The sequence below is a fragment of the Schistocerca nitens genome, chromosome 6, assembly GCF_023898315.1.
Source record: "Schistocerca nitens isolate TAMUIC-IGC-003100 chromosome 6, iqSchNite1.1, whole genome shotgun sequence".
NCBI classification, from domain to species: Eukaryota; Metazoa; Arthropoda; class Insecta; order Orthoptera; family Acrididae; genus Schistocerca; species Schistocerca nitens.
In genome coordinates, this window is record NC_064619.1 from 443,465,507 (window position 1) to 443,486,968 (window position 21,462).

Genomic DNA, 21,462 nt, shown 5'->3' on the forward strand with positions numbered 1-21,462 from the left:
GATGTTTTTCAGGATAAAAGTCATGAAATTGTACAGTAGGATAAAGAGTACATACGTCAATATATTTTATTTTTGAGCTAACACCATCTCCTTTAGCTCTTAATTTTATTGCATTTGTATGGCCACCACAAAAAGCATCTCTTGGATTCAATGGTTCAACAATTTCAGGCAATTGCTTTAATTTCTTAAGCCTTTTATACTCTGCTGAGTTCAGTCAATCACATTCCCACATCTCTACCAGATTGTATCCAGCATTTCATATTTCTGCGCTTCTTCTCAAAGTCTTTTGAGAAAGATCATCCATCGTCTCTTTTTTTATTGTTAATCGTTTCACTTTTGAAACATTTCTTAGATCGATGCCAGTAACAACCATGGTATTGGTAAACAGTATTACTTTCTTTATCAAATTCATCTACCTTTGCACCAGCTATTCTTACTTCGCCACCATTAAGAGCATGCAAGATGTTGTTACTGTTTAACCAAGCTATGAAATCTTTACTATATCTTTCTGCTCTTTATCCAATATAGGAATTGTATTTTCTGGTAAATATTTAGACCTGTAAAAGGCCATGCAAACTCTAGCGATGGTTAAATAATGGAATGGATCAATGTTAGCTATCTCTAGTAACTGTTTTCTTAATACTAAATAGCCTCTTATTAATATATCTATATCAGAATTACTGTACTCGTTAATTTCTTTCTTCATATTGAACACATAACTTACTTTGACTCTGGAGCTATGCCATTTGAGAAATGCCTCTCTATCTTTTGGCTTCATATTGTCAACAGAGTAATATTCAGTATCAGGAATCAAATCTATGTAGTTTTCACTTCCTGGAGTATTGATGTGGGAAGTAGCCTTTCTTCAATTCTTTCAAACCAAAAGTTTTTGGAAAACTACCAAGCGGACCTTGTACAAAATACTGCTATCTATAATTTTTATGTCCAATGCTTGATCTCCAACAACATCAATTTAGTTCCTGTGTAGATGCTACATGGCCTTATTGTATTTTCAATGCAGTACTTCAAAATGAATTAGAAATCATAACCTTTTGCGTAGCAAAACGAGGATAATGGAATGTAGTCAAATTAAGTCGGGTGATGCTGAGGGAATTAGATTAGGAAATGAGACACTTAAAGTAGTAAAGGAGTTTTGCTATTTAGGGAGTAAAATAACCGATGATGGTCGAAGTAGAGAGGATATGAAATGTAGACTGGCAATGGCAAGGAAAGCGTTTCTCAAGAAGAGAAATTTGTTAACATCGAGTATAGATTTAGGTGTCAGAAAGTCGTTTCTGAAAGTATTTGTATGGAGTGTAGCCATGTATGGAAGTGAGACATGGACGATAACTAGTTTGGATAAGAAGAGAATAGAAGCTTTCGAAATGTGGTGCTACAGAAGAATGCTGAAGATAAGGTGGGTAGATCGCGTAACTAATGAAGAGGTATTGAATAGGATTGGGGAGAAGAGAAGTTTGTGGCACAACTTGACTAGAAGAAGGGATCGGTTGGTAGGACATGTTTTGAGGCATCAAGGGATCACAAATTTAGCATTGGAGGGCAGCGTGGAGGGTAAAAATCGTAGAGGGAGACCAAGAGATGAATACACTAAGCAGATTCAGAAGGATGTAGGTTGCACTAGGTACTGGGATATGAAGAAGCTTGCACAGGATAGAGTAGCATGGAGAGCTGCATCAAAACAGTCTCAGGACTGAAGACCACAACAACAACAACCTTTTGCGTAGTGAGCTATGAATGTGTAATAACTGTTCTATTCAGATATCATCCACCTACAGAATTCATCATTTGTCTTAAATTTATAAACAGTATCACCTTTAAAATTGTGAACAGATATAGATTTGGAATATGTATGCCTGTTTCTTGAGTTGCTTCATGCTCAAACCACATGTATCTTTCCATACAGGTACAATTCACTTTCTTTAGAAAGCCTTTTTTACAACATTTAAACTCTTTACCACCAGATATTTTATTACATTCAATGCACTGGTAAATATAAAAATCTTTGACTTCTCCATTAACATAGAAACCTTCTTTATTACAATTTGGGCAACCTTACCACCTCTAGGAATTGCTAACACCTGAAAATTAAACGATGTTTCTGTTATATCAACAGCCTCATCAGATGTTAAGAAATCTCTTATTTTATTGCACAAAACATGAACACTCTCGAGTATTTTTCGATGCTTTATGTGCTGTAGAAATTGGATAAGACATTTTTGGGTTATTGACTGTTATATTCAGCTTATGTCCTATCCTGAAATTAGTCCTCTTTTTAGCTACATCTACTATAGAACTGAGTGCTTTCGTTATGTAATCTGTTTTCTCACTAACAGTATAGAGTTTGGTAATGTTAGCATTGCTAAAGACAACTTTATAGTCAACAGACCATGCTTTGAATTTTCATTACATTTCGATCTAATTTCTTTAATCTGAAATAAATGCTTTTTAGATTGCTCAGCCTCCTTTTCTTGCTCAAATATTTTGTTACTAAATGGGTAAATTTGATCTAGCTTCACTATTTTTTCTACTCTCAGCGGGTGAGGCTTTTCAATAATATCATCAAATTTGTAAAAATAATTTATATTGGGTACACACTTTGGTCTTGATCTAGTCTTTTGGAATACAATCTGGGTGAAATTTAAAATCTTGTAATGCAATGGCATTAATTAACTCCGATTTCTTAAATGTATTGTATCCTTTAATGCCAAGACTTTTAGTCCTTGTAGGACCTGGTAAATTATTTGAAATGATTAAGTTGATAAGACCATCCTTTTTAAATCCTCTATATCCTCGCAAATTATTCCTCTTACAATAATCACAAAGTTGTGCAACTGTAAAATCTCTCAGCGATGCATCCATTTTATTATCATTTATTAGGGAAAAATTTTCATTAATCTGGAGCGAATTTAAAATCTCTCAGCAATGCATCCATTTGATTATCTTTTATTAGAGTAAAATTATCATTAGCTTTTGGATCAACTGTAAAATCTCTCAGTGATGCATCCATTTTATTACCTTTTATTCGGGAAAAATTTTCATTAGTTTTGGAAAAATGGGTAGTGGTAAATTATTTGAAACAATTAAATTAATTAAATCATCTGTTTTAAAGTCTGTTGTGTACTACTAAATTATTCCTCTTGCAATAATCACGAAGTTGAGCGACTGTAAAATCTCTCAGCAATGCATCCATTTTATTATCTTTTATTAGAGTAAAATTTTCATTAGCTTTTGGAACAACTGTAAAATCTCTCAGCGATGCATCCATTTTATTATATTTTATTAGGGAAAAATTTTCATTAGCTTTTGGAGCGACCGTAAAATCTCTCAGCAATGCATCCATTTTATTATCTTTTATTAGAGAAAAATTTTCATTAGCTTTTGGAAAGACTGTAAAATCTCTCAGTGATGCATCCATTTTACTATCTTTCTTTTAGGGAAAAATTACATTAGCTTTTGGAAAAATGGGTAGTGGTAAATTTTTCGAAACAATTAAATTAATTAAATCATATTTTCTAAGCCTGTTGTGTACTTGTAAATTATTCCTCTTGCAATGGTCATGAAGCTGAGCGACTGTAAAACCTCTCAGAGAGACTTCAATTTATTAGTGAATAAAAAGCATTAGCTTTGCAAAAAATGAAAATGTTTATTTTCGTTTGTTTTGATGCGACTATTTGTTTGTAAATGTTTTTTGAGATCGCTTTTAACCTCTTCTTTTCCACAATTACACACTATTTTTCATTTTTGCCTATTTTCTAGTTGACAAATCTTGCATCTACTTGCGAGCTTGTCCATAGATGAATGACTTAAGTAAAAACAGCCAAGATGTTTAATTTCTTGACAACCAATATATTTTTTATAATGTTGTTCTCTATTTAACTATTTGTTGTTGTTTGTAAAAATGAAGAAAATCGTTCATATCCTTAAACATTGCCAAAGGACTCTTATAATTAGATATATACTGTTCAAAACGTTCTTTTTTTATTATAAAATGCATTTCTGTAAAGGATTCTACTGCATTCTTTACAAATATTCGAATGCTTATCCTTTGCATATTTATTTGAATAAAAGTTATCAATTGACTTCTTCACTTTGCACTTTTTACACTTCTTGTGCACTTCCATTTATTGAGATAAAATTTTCATTAATAATTAAAATTTTTCTTTAATAAATGAATCCTTTTTCATATTACTGTGGGTTTGATAGCTGCAGAGATAAAGTATTTACACGCTTAATTTTCCTTCTGTCACTAGTATTTCTATTAATGTTTTAAAAGCCTGTAGCCAAAATGTCTCTGTACCTCTGTTTGTAGTAGTCAACAATATAATAGAATCAGGCACCTTTGCAGACAGACTAAAAATAGCACAGGTAACACCCATTTTTAAGAAAGGTGACAACAACAAAATAGAAAACCGCAGACCAGTATCAATCCTTCCTGTCTTTTCCAAAATAGTTGAGGAAGTTATACACAACAGGATTATAAACTTTCTTAACAAATGCAACCTGATGTTTGAAAATCAAAATAGATTCCTAAAACGTAAATCAACTAGAACTGCAGCTGCTCAACTAATTGAAGAGGTGTTAGGGGCTATCGAAAGCAAGGGACATTTGGCAGGTTTATACATAGACCTGGAAAAAGCCTTTGATTGTGTGAATTTTGACATCCTATTAGACAAGCTATGGAACATAGGCATTAGAGGCGCTGCTTATGAACTAATAAAGTGTTACATGAGCAATAGAAAACAGTTTGTTCTACTTAAAACGGAAAGTGGTGTCTACAAATCAGAGATCACTTGCATAAAATATGGCATGCCCCAGGGATCGGTGTTGGGCCCCCTTCTGTTCTTGATCTATGTAAATGATATTAAATACTGTTCCGTATGCCGATGACACATCCACTGTGTGTAAAAAGGAATCATGTAATGAACTAGAGGCCGAGTGTAATAATGTGACAAAAGAAATTGTTCAGTTTTTTAATGAAAGCCGCTTAAATGTAAGCACCAGTAAAACGTGTTTATGGAGTTTAACAAAAGTAGTTTGTAATGAAATTAAATTATACAATGGCAACGAATTGGTAAAGAAAGAGTCTAGTGTAAAATTCCTTGGTGTAACAATCCAAAGCAACCAGAAATGGCACCCACATATTGACTCCCTAGCAACTAAGTTGCCAAAAAATATATCAGTACTATCAGCAAGTTCTGTAGAGACACTGTAGTCCTAAAGACTGCATACCATGCTCTCTTCTCCTCTGACTTGAACTACAGTATTGAAATTTGCAGGGCAACAACCAAAGCTAATCTAGATAGGCTACTCATTCTTCAAAATAGGGGTGTGACAATAATCTGTGGCGCAAAATATAGGGAATCGTGTCGCAATTTATTTCCAAAAACAGAGGTGTTAACTGTTATAAACACACACATTCTAACAACCATATTGCTTGTGAAAAGACTGCACCCAAACACTTATTCAGATTTCCACCAGTACAGTACTATAAATAAAAAAAGATTTTACATTGGCAGCCACAGAACAGCAATATACGAAAAGGGGCCTCAGTATGCAGGTATAAAATTAGCTAATGCACTGCCTAGTGCAGTCATGGCTCTTCCTACAGTTAAACTGAAACATCAGCTTAAGAAATTTTTACTAAAACACCCTTTCTACACATTAGAAGAGTACCATAGTTATACGAAGAACAACAAATGCTTTGTGAAATTATGTGAATAGATATAAGTAAATATCTTATTGTAATTTTATTGTAAATTAATGACATATTCAAAAGATTGTGTCTTTTGTACTGTACAAATAACTTCAATCATTACTGTTTCTTGGTACGTGTTCAGTGTACCGTTCGATATTGAATAAAGCTATTATTATTATTATTATTGTGTTTTTTTATTTCATTTATAAGTTTTTAATATAATACACACTTTTTAGGAAATTGCAGATGGAATTCCAGGCACTAAATAATTAACAGACCATGATGCTGGCTACTGAAAAGAAAATTTTTAACTTATAATGTATTTTCATTCTATAAATGGAAATCAAATCATTTATGCTTAATATTTTTGATCTCATTCAGACAAACAACAAGGTTGTTTATAAGAATAAAGAAGTTTTTGTTGTGGTTGATGAAGAAAACAACCCATGGTTCAAAAGAAAAGATGTTGCAGAAATTCTTGAATTTACAAACACTAGGAAGGCAATCAGAGACCATGTTAGAGAAAAACATCGAAATATATATGAAAATTTGAAGAGGAACGTATCGTCTCCCTTAAGGGTAATGAAAAATCAGCTATTTTCATTAGTGACCCCGGATTGTATTGTTTAATCATGAAATCAAAAATGTAAGACGTTAAAAAATTTCAAGATTGGATTTGTGATGAGGTTCTTTTACACGAGGAGAGAAAAAATATTTATGATGAAATTTTAACTGTCCCTGCTGTAGAATTTTAATTTACCAATGTATTTTAATTCTATATAAATGGAGTCAATTGTAGATCTCATGGATAACAAACTTACATACAACAAAAAGCAAGTGTTTGTGATTATTGATGACTACAATAATCCTTGGTTTAAGGCTACAGATGTCACTGAAATTTTGGAATATAGCGATACAAATAAAGCAACACGTAAAAATGTAGATGTTGATGATACAAATAATTATGAAAATTTAAAGCGGGACCGCCAGTCCCCTTTAAGAGGCAAAGAATAATTTTCAATTTTCATTAATGAATCTTTAATTCTAAAATCTAAAAAGGAAGAAGGCAAACAATTAAGAAGATGGGTTACTTATGAAGTTCTTCCTTCGATTCGAAAATTCGGCGAGTATAAACTTTTACAAACAATAAAAGAAAAGGAGCAACTAGCCATCGACTTCCGAAACAGACTCGCAATAGTCAAAAGAGAAAGAAGAATTAAAAGAGGAAAACAAAAGACTCTAACAATTCAATGTTGGTATGAAAGTTTTTATCAACAAAATTAAACAAAAAAATGGTACATCTATATCGCCACCTCAAACAGATATTCTTTAATCAACAACTTTAAATTGGGAAAAATAGAGAATTTGTCTATTAGAAACTCGAATTTTAATTCTTCACACAACAAACATCTGCTTTTACAAAAAAGTATATGATGTTCATAAAATAAAAAAGATGATTCATGAGTTATTGGACGACTTCAGAGATAAAAAGAACAAGGATATCTTCGTTGTACATTGCACATGACATCTCGAGAGTGTTAAATTAATGATTAAAAACATAAACGAGCCTTTCGACTACGTTAATGATCTAACTAAAAATCAGCTAGAGCAAATGTACTCTTTAGACCTGATAACACCCGAAGAAGTAAAGCTAATTGATGAAGAAGAATTGAAAAAGAAAACAAATCAAGCTCCTGATGATTGCATAAATGAAAATAATTTAAGTTTAACTAGATCAGAATTGTTGGATCGAGTAAGATGTGAATATCACATTAACAACACAAAGATTTGGAATTGCTTTAAAGAACTAAAACAACAGAGAAGCGGTAAAGAGCTGATTACACATAACGAAGTTAAAATTACAGTTACTTCATAATCAGCCTTTCACTTGTAATAATCGTTCCTCCATTCAAATACTATTTTGGCCGATTTTTCCAACCATCAATTTTTATGGAATTCCAGAGGGTAATTTTTTACCCTCTGCAGATCTTAAAAAAGAATGTTTTGATCGCAAATGACATTTTGTGCTTCATTCATTACGGAATTACATGGTTTGTCATCCCAGACCCTGCAACATTAAAGAAAATAAAATTTTATACAGTCTTTGAATAACTATGGCCTCTCCTACAAAGAGATCAAACACAATGATCCACTCACATTAGAGTAAGAATACTTCCAAGAGGAGAAATTACGTGACCCATCCAACGATATTGTTGATGAAGTAAATGAAGAGGGAAAAAAAATTATGACGAAATTTTAACTGTCCCTGCTGTAGAATTTTAATTTACTAATGTACTTTAATTCTATATAAATGGAGGCATTTATTGATCTAAAGAATAATAAACTCACTTATCACAACCAAAATATTTTTGTAATTATTGATGAAAAAATAATCCTTAGTTACAGGCAAAAAATGTTGCTGAAATATTAGAATATAAAGACACCGACAAAACTATTAGAAACAATGTTGATAATGAAGATAAAGTAAAATATAAAGACATTTTCAGCCCAGCCTACAAAGCGGTATTGAAAGGTAATAAAAATCTTCAATATTTATCAATGAATCTGAATTATATTCTTTAACTTTAAAATCAAAAAAAGAAGAAGGGGTACTCATGAAGTTTTATATTCAATTCATGAACATGGTGAATATAAGATTATAAAAGAGATGCTTGATGCTTGAAAAATACCAAATAAAATATTTATGAAAAATAAGTGAACTGGATAAAAAAAATCGAAAATTTGAGAGAAATAGTTAATATGGCTTTTGATATCATACCCAAAAGAAACAGAGAAATAGATAAACTATTACTGCATGCTGTTCTCAAACAAACAATAAAAATATAAGGCCAGCTTTTGTTGTTTTAAGATTATATAATTTTAATTATGAATACTATGTCATCTGAGCACAATTACAAATGTACAAAAGCAAATGGATATAATGAGAAATATGCAGCAAACAGTGAACAAATTTTAAGAATTGATTATGTGCCAAATTCAATAAATTTATATCAACGAGTGAGCGAAAATTTGTGAATTGTTTGCCATCGAAATTATTTCAGTACTTTGAATAATTATACACAAGAAGAATTGATTAATGATATAATGAATCTTTTTCATAAAATTGAATTAATGTAAGAATTCCAGGCGGGATGTTCATCCTGTTTGCAGATCTAAAGAATTTTATGCGATTTCTTAATGAAAGTCGGTGTGGCAATAATTACCACACTGAAATACGAATGAGACGCATGTACATAAAGATTTAGTTGGAACGCATGTGCATAAAGATTTAGTTGGAACTCACGATGGGTCACAATCTAATTACCGAAAGTCAGCAGCCGAATTTTACGATCACTGTTTTTATAAAGTATTCGTATACAATACAAATTTCATATACTTTGAGATTGTGTAAATAATTCACACTTCCTTGAGTTAATTGGTTTATGAATGTAGAGATTATATTTTCTTCATCATCATCACAATAACATACAGACACAAATAATGAAAGTGTCAGTTTCCTCATTTGCACTGTTTGATACATTTATATAGAAAACTTTTATTTAAAAATTTATTAAAACATTGCATGCTATTGTGTAGCACTTCTTTAAATATACAGCAATATGACAGTGGCCAATCACTGACTATTACTTTATCTTTATTCACCCAACTGTTGTGCAGATTATAAAAGCCCTACTATTTAACATAAACATTATCTCCTTTCTTTCTCGGAACTTTTTCAATGAGATACATGTCTACACATCTGGATATTTCGTCTTCAGCAGTTCTTGCTCATAAGAATTACCTTCTATATCTTTCAGTTTATATGTGATTGGATTGGAATGAATGACAGATTCAATTTCGAAAATCTCTGTTGACCAACTGGCAGTATATCCTTTTTCAAAAAGTCCTTTAAGTTTACTGATCCTCACTTTATCTTGTTTTTTTTTTTAATTTAACCTTATATTTAGGCACAATGACGTCTATCTTATAGTTCTTTTCATTAACCTCTGTTGGCTTCATTTTTATAGTTTGATGAACTGTGTTAATGTATTCGCCAACTAGTTTTGAAACTAGATCGATCCATTTGTAATTTCCTTGAACAGGAAATATCTTCCACATGTTTTCCTTAAGTGTTCGGTTGAATCTTTCAACAACAGATGCTTTTAATTCTGAAAAAGTTGAATAAAGATTGATGTTGTATTTCTTCATGAACTCATGAAATGCGTTGTTATAGAATTCTTTCCCATTGTCTGTCTGCAGATTTTTTGGTCTCCTGGAGCTGAATATTTTTCCGAGAGCCATATTCTTACCTGTTTTATCTTTAACTGGGATAATCCAAGCAAATTTCGAAAAGACATCAATAACAGTCAATAAATATTTGTATCCTCGATTTATTTTTGAAATTCCTTTCAACTAGCCCGAATCGACTTTGAGTAATTCGGCTTGCCATAAATCATCTATATCGAGAGAAATTACATTTCTTCGTGTAAAATTTTTTCTGATTGCCTTATGTAGCTCATTAATGATTTCTTCACGAACAAAAAAATGTGATAAATTGCTATCTGTTCCACATTTTTTTGGCAAATTTACTTTTCATCTTTTTGAAAAATGTGCAAAGACATTCAATTCTTTGTCTTCCATTCATTGTTGTTACTCTGTGTGGATTATGTGTCTCAGTAAACGTTTTGCATTTCAAGCAATAAATGTGATCGCTCTGAAGATCTGAGTGCAAAGCACGATCGCCCGTAAGGACTAAATGCGAACTGTGACTATCTATTCTATACATAAAATTTATTAAATTTTAAAATATTTCGCCAAAAACAATTACATTTACATCAGCTGGAACAGTTTTAACAGAATCTTTCAAATTTGATTTGTGTCCCATTATTTATTAATTATTATTATTTATTTGGTATAGCCTATCAGCCATGCTTACTGTAACATCAAAATCATCAAAGTTCAAGTCTCTATTTCTATTCTTACCAATCACAATAATTCTTGTAAGCCTGAATTCGTATTCGAAATTGTGTATTTTTTGCTTGCCTCCTGTCATAAAAGTAAATTCAGTTATCTGTAAAAAGTATTTTTTTTTTGGCAAAGTAATTATTGAATTGTGTCATAATGCTTGATAAATTTTGTTTAAACCTTTCATTATTCTGCTTTATTTGTTCATCAAAGTCTTTTGTAGTACATAATTACTTAATTGCGTTGCATGTTCAGACTTCACAACAACATTTGATAACTCTTTATCGAAATAATGTTCCTTCACTGCATGCTTTGCATCAATTGGATCACTTACATTTGCAAGTCTTCTACCTTCAAAACCAATATAACCTCTAGTTGCTTTAAAAATAGCATTAAATTCTTTCTGAAACTGTTTAATTGTATTGAATATCTTTGGGTCTATTCATGATTGAAATTGCTTAATCTTATTTTCCATTTTTGGCTCAATTTCACTTTTAATTTTTTAAATTTTTGGTTCAATTTCACTTTTGATTTTTTTCTAGATCATATGCAGGCGCACTAAGCCCTTCAGTTTGACCTATTTTATTTCCAAAAATGTCCATTTATTAAATCCAAAATTTCATTAAACTTATAATTCTCACATAATAATTTTAAAACAAATAGGCACAAATAACCACATATTACTTCCTCAAAATTTTTTATTCTTTCACTATAGGAGTATAGTTCATTTTTTCCCAAATAGTTAACTAGCTGTTTTGATATATTACCACGAAATGAATCAAAACTAAACTTTAAATTTTCAGCTTCATGATAACAAATCCAATGAGTACCAGGATGATGAGATTTATCTAACTTAAATTCCACTTTCATATTCTCTTGGATGACTTGGTAATTCATCAGTCATGTAAACACTACAAATGTGTTTAATTTTCAATTGTTTAGCAAGTTTTTCTATGTCGAAATAACTTAATGCATTAGGATATTTATCAATTACTTCTTGGAAGTTTTTTTTACTTTCTTCAGTCCAGTGTTAACTTTCTTCTCCATTGCTTCATTATGTCTTTTCTATTCTTATAATTCTTTATCAGCCTTTTTCTTGTTTATAACTGCAACTGCTATTGCTACAGATCCGTCAGCAAGTGAACCAATAGTTGCTAGATATGGTAATGCAGCCAAAAGTAATGGTAGAAATCTACCTTCCTGTTGTATTAGTCCTTTTCCTCCCTTATTTTTTGTTAGATATTCAATAATTTTTTTCACAACAGGAATAGCTATAGTAACAATCAAATTTCCTCCAACTTTCTTTCCTTTCTTTCTCTTTTGAGCATCAGTCAAAAATGGTACAAACGCATTTAACTGGTCATTATTCAACTTTAATTTTATTGATTTTGGTTTAGTCTTGCCACTTGGTAGCAAAGTATAATCAATAGTAAACCTGTTCATTTATATAGGTTAAAAATTTCATAAGATGAAATTCTTATACTCCCCATCCATTGTCATCCACAACTAAGCCCATTCCTAATTTTCGTTTTCCATACATTATTCCTCTAACTGCTGTTGCTGCAACTTATTCTCCTAATGAAGCATCACTTGAAAGAATTCTTTCTTTTGCAGCTAAGTGAAGTTCTTTATCGACTTCATGTCTTTTTTCTAAATCTTTATGATCACGATAAGCAATATCATGTCTTTTACAAGCCTTGTCTAGTGGATTAATTCTTGGATCACTACACGCTAGTTTTTCTTCAAGTTTAGTGAATGGCGCACAGTAATTAAATCCTGGTACATGCATTTCAGGCATTGGTACATTATTTAAAACCCAATTGACTAACCCTTTACCATGTTTTTCACTCTTTCAAAATGTATGAGGAAGATTATTCAAAATTTTAATCAAATATGTAATGCCTTTTGGATTGTTGATAAGGAAATCACTATATTTATTTTCAACATTTGCATTATTCCAACATTATCATTATGATATTTTTTATTTCTAGCTGGTTCTTCACCATGAGTAACTGCTAATCTATCAATTAATTGCTGAATATTATCCATCCAAATATATTCGATTGGTGTTCCTGTATATTTTTTAACTAAGCCTTCATCTTTTTTCTCAGACGAACTAGATTCTATAGTTAGTCTTCTCAAGTTTGGAAAATAGTCATCAACAATTGGCTTTATCAGATATATATATTTATTACCTCTACTTGATCTTATTTTATTCGGATTATTGTCAGAATACAATGCTCCTGAATTGTATAATATATCTGCATAATTTGAGAAATCTACTTCATCAAACTTTTCATCCATAGTAATCTGTTTTTCAGTTAAAAGACACATTAATCCATCAGTCCTGCACATATCTTTTCGCCAATTTTTAATTTATCTCCTTCAAATGTTACTGGTAATCTTGCTATATATTTAAGGGTACCAACAGGTCTTAATCGAAAAATAGTATCTTCACAATGGTTTACATATTTTAGCATTCTTTCACTTATAATTATTTTCTTAACATCGCTATCTTTTATAGCACCTTGAGATTTTTTTCTCTTTTGCATATTTATTCTATATATCTTGAATTTCTGATTCACTTGGTGTGTAGTCATAATTTCCTGGAATATCAACAGACCAATTGTGTAACTGTAAATCCTCAAGATTACGATATGGAATCATTTGTTTTTCAACTTATCTATTTTCTTCAATAGCTTTCAGAACACTGTCACCTAATCCTTCAATTCCTTGATTGACTTGTTCAATGGCATTGATAACTGGTTGACCTCCTTTCTCAAATTTTTCATACTCTGTTCTTGATTTTTTTTCATTTTTAAATTCTCCTTTTAGCTGTTCTTTTGCTCTCCTGTTCTGTCTAGCTTTTTTAACGATTTCTGGGTCGTATTTTGCAAACATTTATTAAGAATAAAAAACACTAATTAAAATAGCTTTAAGTTTATGCTGTTTTGAAATGTTGTATTTTATTTCTGAACTTTCCATCATTTGATTTTCTAGTCATGTCTATTGTTAAAAATTCAAACTGGCCATTCCAACATTTGCTAACATATCTTTAAATTCATTAAACTTTAAATCTCCTCCAACAAACTTATGGTAAATATGATTGAAATTTGTGTCATCTTGCCTAAAGATATTTAAAAAATTTAGGTTATCTCTTATTAGTTGTTTTGGTGTCTTCAAGTAGGTTTGAGCTAAGTAAAAACAATGTATTCCTTTGTGCCTACCTCTAGTAAAATATTCTCTAACGATATCTTGGTTCTCAAGAATAAAGCCATCGAAGACAACAACTGAGAAGACTAAAAGTGATTTGAATCTCCACAACAAGAACACAGAGATTAATATAAATATTGGAGATGGTTGGGTTCATCCTAATCATGCCCAATTATACATGAACTTCAGTATTATTGGAACTCATGGTACAGATTATCCAACTTATGATGGAAAATCCAATAAAAACATAATCGACAATTATGTAGCAAAACTGTTTGATGTTATCACCATAAAGAAAGGTAACAATATTTTGCCTAGAATGGAATTTCCATTTATTTCTTCATCGGCTCTTATTCGATTGACTTCGACTCTAGCCAGTGTGTTAACCGTGGAAGGCCATATTCTTAATAACAGAAAGATTAAAAGTAAGAAAAAGAAGTACTTTATCCATTAGAAATATTCAGTTGATTTTTTAAAGATTATAAAGAAACAATGTGGGAAGGAGATCTAACAGTAATTTTTAGATGGTCATCAAGTGCTGGAGATCCTATTTTTCGCTGGTCAGATCGTACCCAAGATGAAGTTGAAGATGTGACCATGCTTCCAAAAGAGGAAAACATTGTTGTAGAATCAATGGAAATTCGTGTTCCTGTTGTTAAATTTGAACCAAAATATTCCCTTGAATTAGAACAAGATAGACTTAAAAATCCAGAAATTCCCATATCTTTCTTTGAGCCACAAACTGTCGAGATTACTGGATTGAATGAAAAAAGATATTCTGAGTTAAATATTACAAATTTCTATAACTCCGAAGAATTTGATATGCCTTATTTCATCTTCGTTGTTTTCCCGACAAAAAGGAAAAATAATGAGTTAGCTGATTTTTCTTTATTCGATAACGTGAAATTACAGAACATGTACTTGAAAAATGGAAGAAATTAAGCTTTTCCTTAAGAAATGTGGAATCTAGATCCGCCAAATAATTGTCTAAAAGCTTATGATACTTTCCTAGATTTTAAGAGAACTACACAATTGAATGGTGACGTTAATGTGAGTCCATTCAATTTTATTCAAAATTATTCTATCTCTGTAATAGATAGGTCTAGAAGAATGAATGTGTTAGCTACTCAGAAAACAACAATGCAGTTGTGTGTAACTTTTAATGAAAAAATTCCGAAAGATACACTTATGTATGTAGTAATGTATGGTAAAAAGAATTTGACATGTAACACGCAGGACAGAATTTTGTTTGAAAATTTTTGAACATTTTTATTTTCGTGGGTGTGTTAGTTTGCATTCGTTTATAAAAAATGTTAGTGAGTAGGTGGCCAGTGTGCTCAGTCTAGTCGTTTATAAGAAAATAAAAAACATATTAGATTATCTGCAAGTGCGCTGGACGTACCCACTTACTACTACCAACTTTTGAGATTGAATAAGTTTTGCATTAGATTCTGTTAAATTTGGTTTTGGTGCACATCACTTTTCCAGGCTGCAAGTCAGTTATATCAAAAGTTACATTTATAAGATTCCCCTCCGCCTCCCCACTTGGATTAAAATTTTGCAATCACCCCTTGTCCCATCTGTTAACATGGGGGCGACTCAAACCAGTGCCATTCTCTCTCTAGACATGGGTACCATACCATTTCAGTATGCATTGAATCTAACAGCAGCTACGGAGAACAAGACTTCAAGATGCTGTTGTGAAAGCTAATGGGGAATAGGAAAGGAGAAACAAAGGCAGGTGCTGAGACTCACGTTTGGCAGCGACCCATCCTATGCCGGTCTGCTTGGCCTTCTGGATGGCCAAGTGCGTGCAAAAGTTGGCTACGATTGCACCCAGTCCGTTGTTGCCATCCACCCACGCTGTTGATGGCGTATCATTCAGAACACATGGCTCGGCATTGGGCATGCATGTTCCATTCTTTACGTCCTTCACGTACATCTCTGTGGACAAACATGTGTCAGGTTACAGAAATGAGCTGTGAGAAAAAAATGATATTCAACAGACATGTTTTCATGGAGTAAGCCGGCATTGGGCATGCATTTACCCATCTTTGCATCCTTCATGTACATCTCTGTGGACAAACATGTGTCAGGTTACAGAAATGAGCTGTGAGAAAAAAATGATATTCAACAGACATGTTTTCATGGAGTAAGCCGGCATTGGGCATGCATTTACCCATCTTTGCATCCTTCACGTACATCTCTGTGGACAAACATGTGTCAGGTTACAGAAATGAGCTGCGAGAAAAAAATGATAGTTAACAGACATACAGCTGTAGTTTCATGGAGTAAGCTGCCATCAGGCATGCATGTATCCATCTTTGCATCCTTCACGTATATCTCTGACGACAAACATGTGTCAGATTACAGGAATAAGTTGCAAGAAAAAAAATGATAGTTAACAGACATACGGCTGTATTTTCGTGGAGTAAACTGAGTGTCTATTCACACTTTCCTTTAAGGACACAACAAAAGTCCCCTGCGTTGTTTCCTTCTCCCTTCTTTAGCACGTGAACAGAACCAAAGGTTAGTGTGTGTGTGTGTGTGTGTGTGTGTGTGTGTGTGTGTGTGTAGACGCACCCAATCATACACAAATGAAGCTAATTGTGATAGTGGCCAAAGATCTCATTCACACATGTGGTTTCAAAAGTGGAAGACAATCTTCATGTGTGCACTTCACACCTCTCACGCCACACCATCATCTTAATTTCGAGGAGAAAGACGGCAGGTTATGGCAACTGGGAACACATAAGTTATCTGTAGTGTATGAAACGAATCTGTGTGTTTTTGATATCACAAGTAAATACATACATGGCAATAGGAGCATTTAAACAGTCTATATGTTGAAGGCTACAGGCAATAGTGAAAGGAAGAAAAAAAGAACCTTCCTAGTTGCTCTTCCATATCATTAGTTTGTCGATGACTGGAGTGTGCCTGGGCTGGATGTGAAGGCTGAAAACACTCGCAGGCTTGCAGTACATGTAAGGAACTGAAGCATCATTTTATTAATCAATTCTACAGTTGTGTCACGAACTTCAGGTACCACATGACATATGGCTTCTTTCGATAACTGACTTCCAAACTTGGGGGGGATTTGCCAGTGGCATGTGATACACGTCATTCCATTGCCAGGATAGGCAAAAAGTATGTGGTATGCAGATAGAATAGCTAAGTCTCAGGATAAAATTAAAACCATATGGTCAGTCGTAAAGGAAGTGGCTGGTCTGCAGAGACAGATCGAGAATATAGAATCAGTGCGTAGTGGGGATGTCCGTGTTACTGATAAGTCGCATATATGTACAGTACTTAATAATCACTTTCTGAATATAGCAGGTGAACTAAATAGAAACCTAGTCCCAACAGGGAATCATATAGCGCTCTTAGAAAAAAGTGTTCCGAGACTGTTACCTGAAATGCTCCTCCATGATACTGACAAGAGGGAGATTGAGTTAATAATTAAATCACTAAAGACCAAGAACTCTCATGGATATGACGGGGTATCTAGCAGAATACTGAAGTATTGTTCGACGTATGTTAGCTCAGTACTTAGCCATATCTGTAACTTTTCCTTTAGGAGTGGTCGGTTTCCTGATCGATTAAAGTACTCGGTAGTGAAGCCACTAAAAAAGGGAGATAGGGATAATGTTGACAATTATAGACCTATTTCTATGCCATCGGTGTTTGCTAAAGTTATCGAGAGGGTTGTATATACAAGGTTACTGCAGCATTTAAATTCACATAATTTGCTGTCAAATGTACAGTTTGGTTTTAGAAATGGCTTAACAACTGAAAATGCTATAGTCTCTTTTCTCTGCGAGGTTTTGGACGGATTAAATAAAAGGTTGCGAACGTTAGGTGTTTTCTTTGATTTAACGAAGGCTTTTGACTGTGTTGACCACAAAATATTACTGCAGAAGTTGGAACATTATGGAGTAAGGGGAGTAGCTTACAATTGGTTCGCCTCCTACTTTAAGAACAGAAAGCAGAAGGTAATCCTCCGCAATATTGAGAGTGGTAATGATGTTCAGTCCCAATGGGGCACTGTTAAATGGGGCGTTCCCCAAGGGTCGGTGCTGGGGCCACTGCTGTTTCTTATTTATATAAATGATATGCCTTCTAGTATTACAGGTGATTCAAAAATATTTCTGTTTGCTGATGACACCACCTTGGTAGTGAAGGATCTTGTGTGTAATATTGAAACATTATCAAATAATGTAGTTCATGATATAAGTTCGTGGCTTGTGGAAAATAATTTGATGCTAAATCACAGTAAGACTCAGTTTTTACAGTTTCTAACTCACAATTCAACAAGAACTGACATTTTAATCAGACAGAATGGGCATGTTATAAGCGAGACGGAACAGTTCAAGTTCCTAGGCGTATGGATAGATGGTAAGCTGTTGTGGAAAGCCCATGTTCAGGATCTTGTTCGAAACTAAATGCCGCTTTATTTACCATTAGAACAGTATCTGAAATAAGTGACATTTCAACACGAAAAGTAGTATACTTCGCATATTTTCATACGCTTATGTCATATGGTATTATTTTTTGGGGTAATTCTTCTGATTCAAAAAGTGTATTTTTGGCTCAAAAACGGGCTGTTCGAGCTATGTATGGTGTAAGTTCGAAAACCTCTTGTCGACCCCTATTCAATAGTCTGGGAATATTGACATTGCCCTCACAGTATGTATTTTCTTTAATGTCGTTTGTTGTTAGCAATATTAGCTTATTCCCAAGAGTTAGCAGCTTTCACTCAGTTAATACTAGGCAGAGATCAAATCTGCATGTGGAATGCACTTCCTTGACTCTTGTGCAGAAAGGAGTGCAGTATTCTGCTGCATCCATTTTCAATAAGCTACCACAAGAACTCAAAAACCTTAGCAGTAGCCCAAACACTTTTAAGTCTAAACTGAAGAGTTTCCTCATGGCTCACTCCTTCTATTCTGTCGAGGAGCTCCTGGAAGAGCTAAAAAATTAAGCAAATTCCAGTGTTACATTCTTGATTTTCTTTATTTAAACTAACGACTTGTCGCCTGAATATGTTTCTTATATTTCATATCATCTGTTTCTACAATCGTGTTATAATTTCATGTATTGACTCGTTCCATGACCATGGAGACTTCTCCTAAATGTGGTCCCACGGAACAATAAATAAATAAATAAATAAGAGGCCCAGGGCAGAGATGGTTTGTTCTGGGAGTCGCATTACACCAGCAGTTTTTCGTATAATGCCGAGGCCATCACTCAAAGTATTCGTATAATGTGCATTGACGAGCATATGATCTGGTGCGGAATCTTAATTTTTACAAATTGTTCCACAAAGTCAAAACAAATCTCAAAATATCTTTGTTTTCTGCTAACAGATCGTCTTCCTAGAATGCTGTGGTGGAGGAAATCAGCTTCTCTCTGTATTCTGTAAGAGGTGACGTAGCTGCATCGCGTTTAGGAATTCTTTTCTGTCCTTGTAAGGCGATGGGCCGACTTCCTGGTACCCACTAGTGTAGGATGAGCACCCGTCCAAAAGGCTGTAAGAGGGCTCCTCATTGGGTCACTTTAAAAGATAGCAGATGAGAAAAGTCTGGACGCTAGTTTCCAAGAGATTCGGAGGTGGAGACTAGCGTATTGGCTGAAATGAAAAACTTAACCGAAGGATGGGAGTGTTACACAAAATTGTTTCTGAACTCGGACCGAGGAGTTAGATGATTGGTTAACGTTCCAAAACTTTTCTAGGTGGTCAAGGGTGGATGGAAATTGTGTGGACTGATAGAAAGGAGAGGAAAGTCAGTTTCGGTAGGTTTGAGAATTCTGAAGAGAGAACTTCACCTCGGGATTCTGAATAGAAGACATCAACTGGAGATTTTGAGTGTAGCATTGAAACTATACTTCACATGTAGATGTAGAGAGATGTTCCTGCAGTCGGCAGCTTATGTCTTGCAGACTGCAGCAGATCACAGCGTTCTCAACACCACAGAATGCTGAATATAGTGAGAAATTGCAGCTTAGGTGAGCAGCGTCTGTGTGGTATATGTCTGGGGTATTCGTCAGGAATTCCTCTTCTCCCCTGGTCTGGTGATGGCTAAGCATATGTGCTGTTCCTGGAGAATCTTATTTTGTTTGCAGAACTTGACTTCTCATTTTGTGTTGCTATCTTAGTTCTCGGTTTTTTTTTCTTCTTCACTGCCAGCAGTACTGACTGTTTTTCGTTGGCCAGTGCATGGCCAGTCTTCATTGCTCCTCAGTGTGGACGTCGGTATGAATAGCTCAGCGCGTTAGCTGCAGTGTAGCGGGCGTGGCTGCCAGGCCAGACAGCATCATGATCTCAACGATTCTCAGCAGTGTCTTGGTGAGGTGAGACACCTTGTTGATGGCAGAGCGATGAGGGCAGCCGGATCACGTGGTGACAGTGGCTGCTGGTACATCACAGGGTACAGCAGCCACTGTTGGGCGATTTGTTGCAGCATCAGCATGGATGGAGTTAGAGCACTTCTACTGCTGCCACCTGCTACTGTGTTGTTGTCTTTTGTGTGTCAGCGAGTTTTCCCTGTGGCGGGATCAACACTGTGCTGTCTCAAGCATGATTTTTGGTGGGCAGGTGCCGATCTCTTCTGCATTCTGGGGTGGAAGTGATGGTGCCAGCCCCACTGACCAGCTTCTGCTTTTGCTGTTCTTTGGCCACTCCACTGGCCACGTGACTAGGAGCAGATGTCAGACAGAGCAGTCGGTCTTCTGTTTGTGCAGCATGCCACTCAGTCGAGCTACCACGGCCTTAAAGTACTGACAGCCACAGTAACTTGGGACATGTATTCTGCCACGGTTTCTTGCATGTGGGTTTGTGTGTCCTCAGCAGTTGCTGTTGATGCTTGCATGAGTGCTTGCACAGTTAACGTGATCTTGAGGGAAGGAGCAACAAAAGCACTGAGGCAAACCTCTCTTCTTGCAAAGCGGCTCGACAGTGACTGTGGTGTTTTCAGCTGAAAAAAACTTATTGTTGTACGGGTTATCAACAGCGATCACGAGGGTGGAGAGAGATTCTTTCTGAGTCTGGTGGCCCCTGGCACACTACGTACTGCAAATACCAGGTCCTTCAGTACTTCTTCAAGGAAGTCCAAGATTTCCGAGCCTGCAAACCACATGAAGACCACCTTGATGAGTTTTCCTGGAATGGTAGCGTGTGTATAAAATGGAAATGATGGCGCTGCCGCCTCGTTCATCACCTTTCGGAAATCTGCACAGTTAGTGAGTTGTAGTTGACAGTGTAGAAACCTGCAGTCTTCGCGGTGTAGTTTGCCATCGTCCACAGCTTGAGACGTGACAGGTTCAAATGGCTCTGATCACTATGGGACTTAACTGCTGAGGTCATCAGTCCCCTAGAACTTAGAACCTAAGGACATCACACACATCCATGCCCTAGGCAGGATTAGAACCTGTGACCGTAGTGTTCGCGCAGTTCCAGACTGTAGCGCCTAGAACCGCTCGGCCACCCGGGCGACGTGACAGGAAACCTTTGTAATCCTCTTCATATCAGTGAGGTTGGCAAGTAGCTCCTGTTCCGACCGCATAGTGGT

At 34.6% G+C, this 21,462-nt stretch overlaps 1 protein-coding gene across 1 annotated transcript in view; it reads right to left on the minus strand.

Annotated features, from left to right (window-relative positions):
• Positions 1 to 21,462, minus strand: part of LOC126263398 (uncharacterized oxidoreductase YjmC-like) — a 229,207-nt gene that overhangs the window by 176,107 nt on the left and 31,638 nt on the right. Inside the window, exon 2 of the mRNA XM_049960493.1 lies at positions 15,650 to 15,838. Coding sequence (XP_049816450.1) covers positions 15,650 to 15,838 — 189 coding nt within the window. The remainder of the gene's footprint in view (positions 1 to 15,649; positions 15,839 to 21,462) is intronic.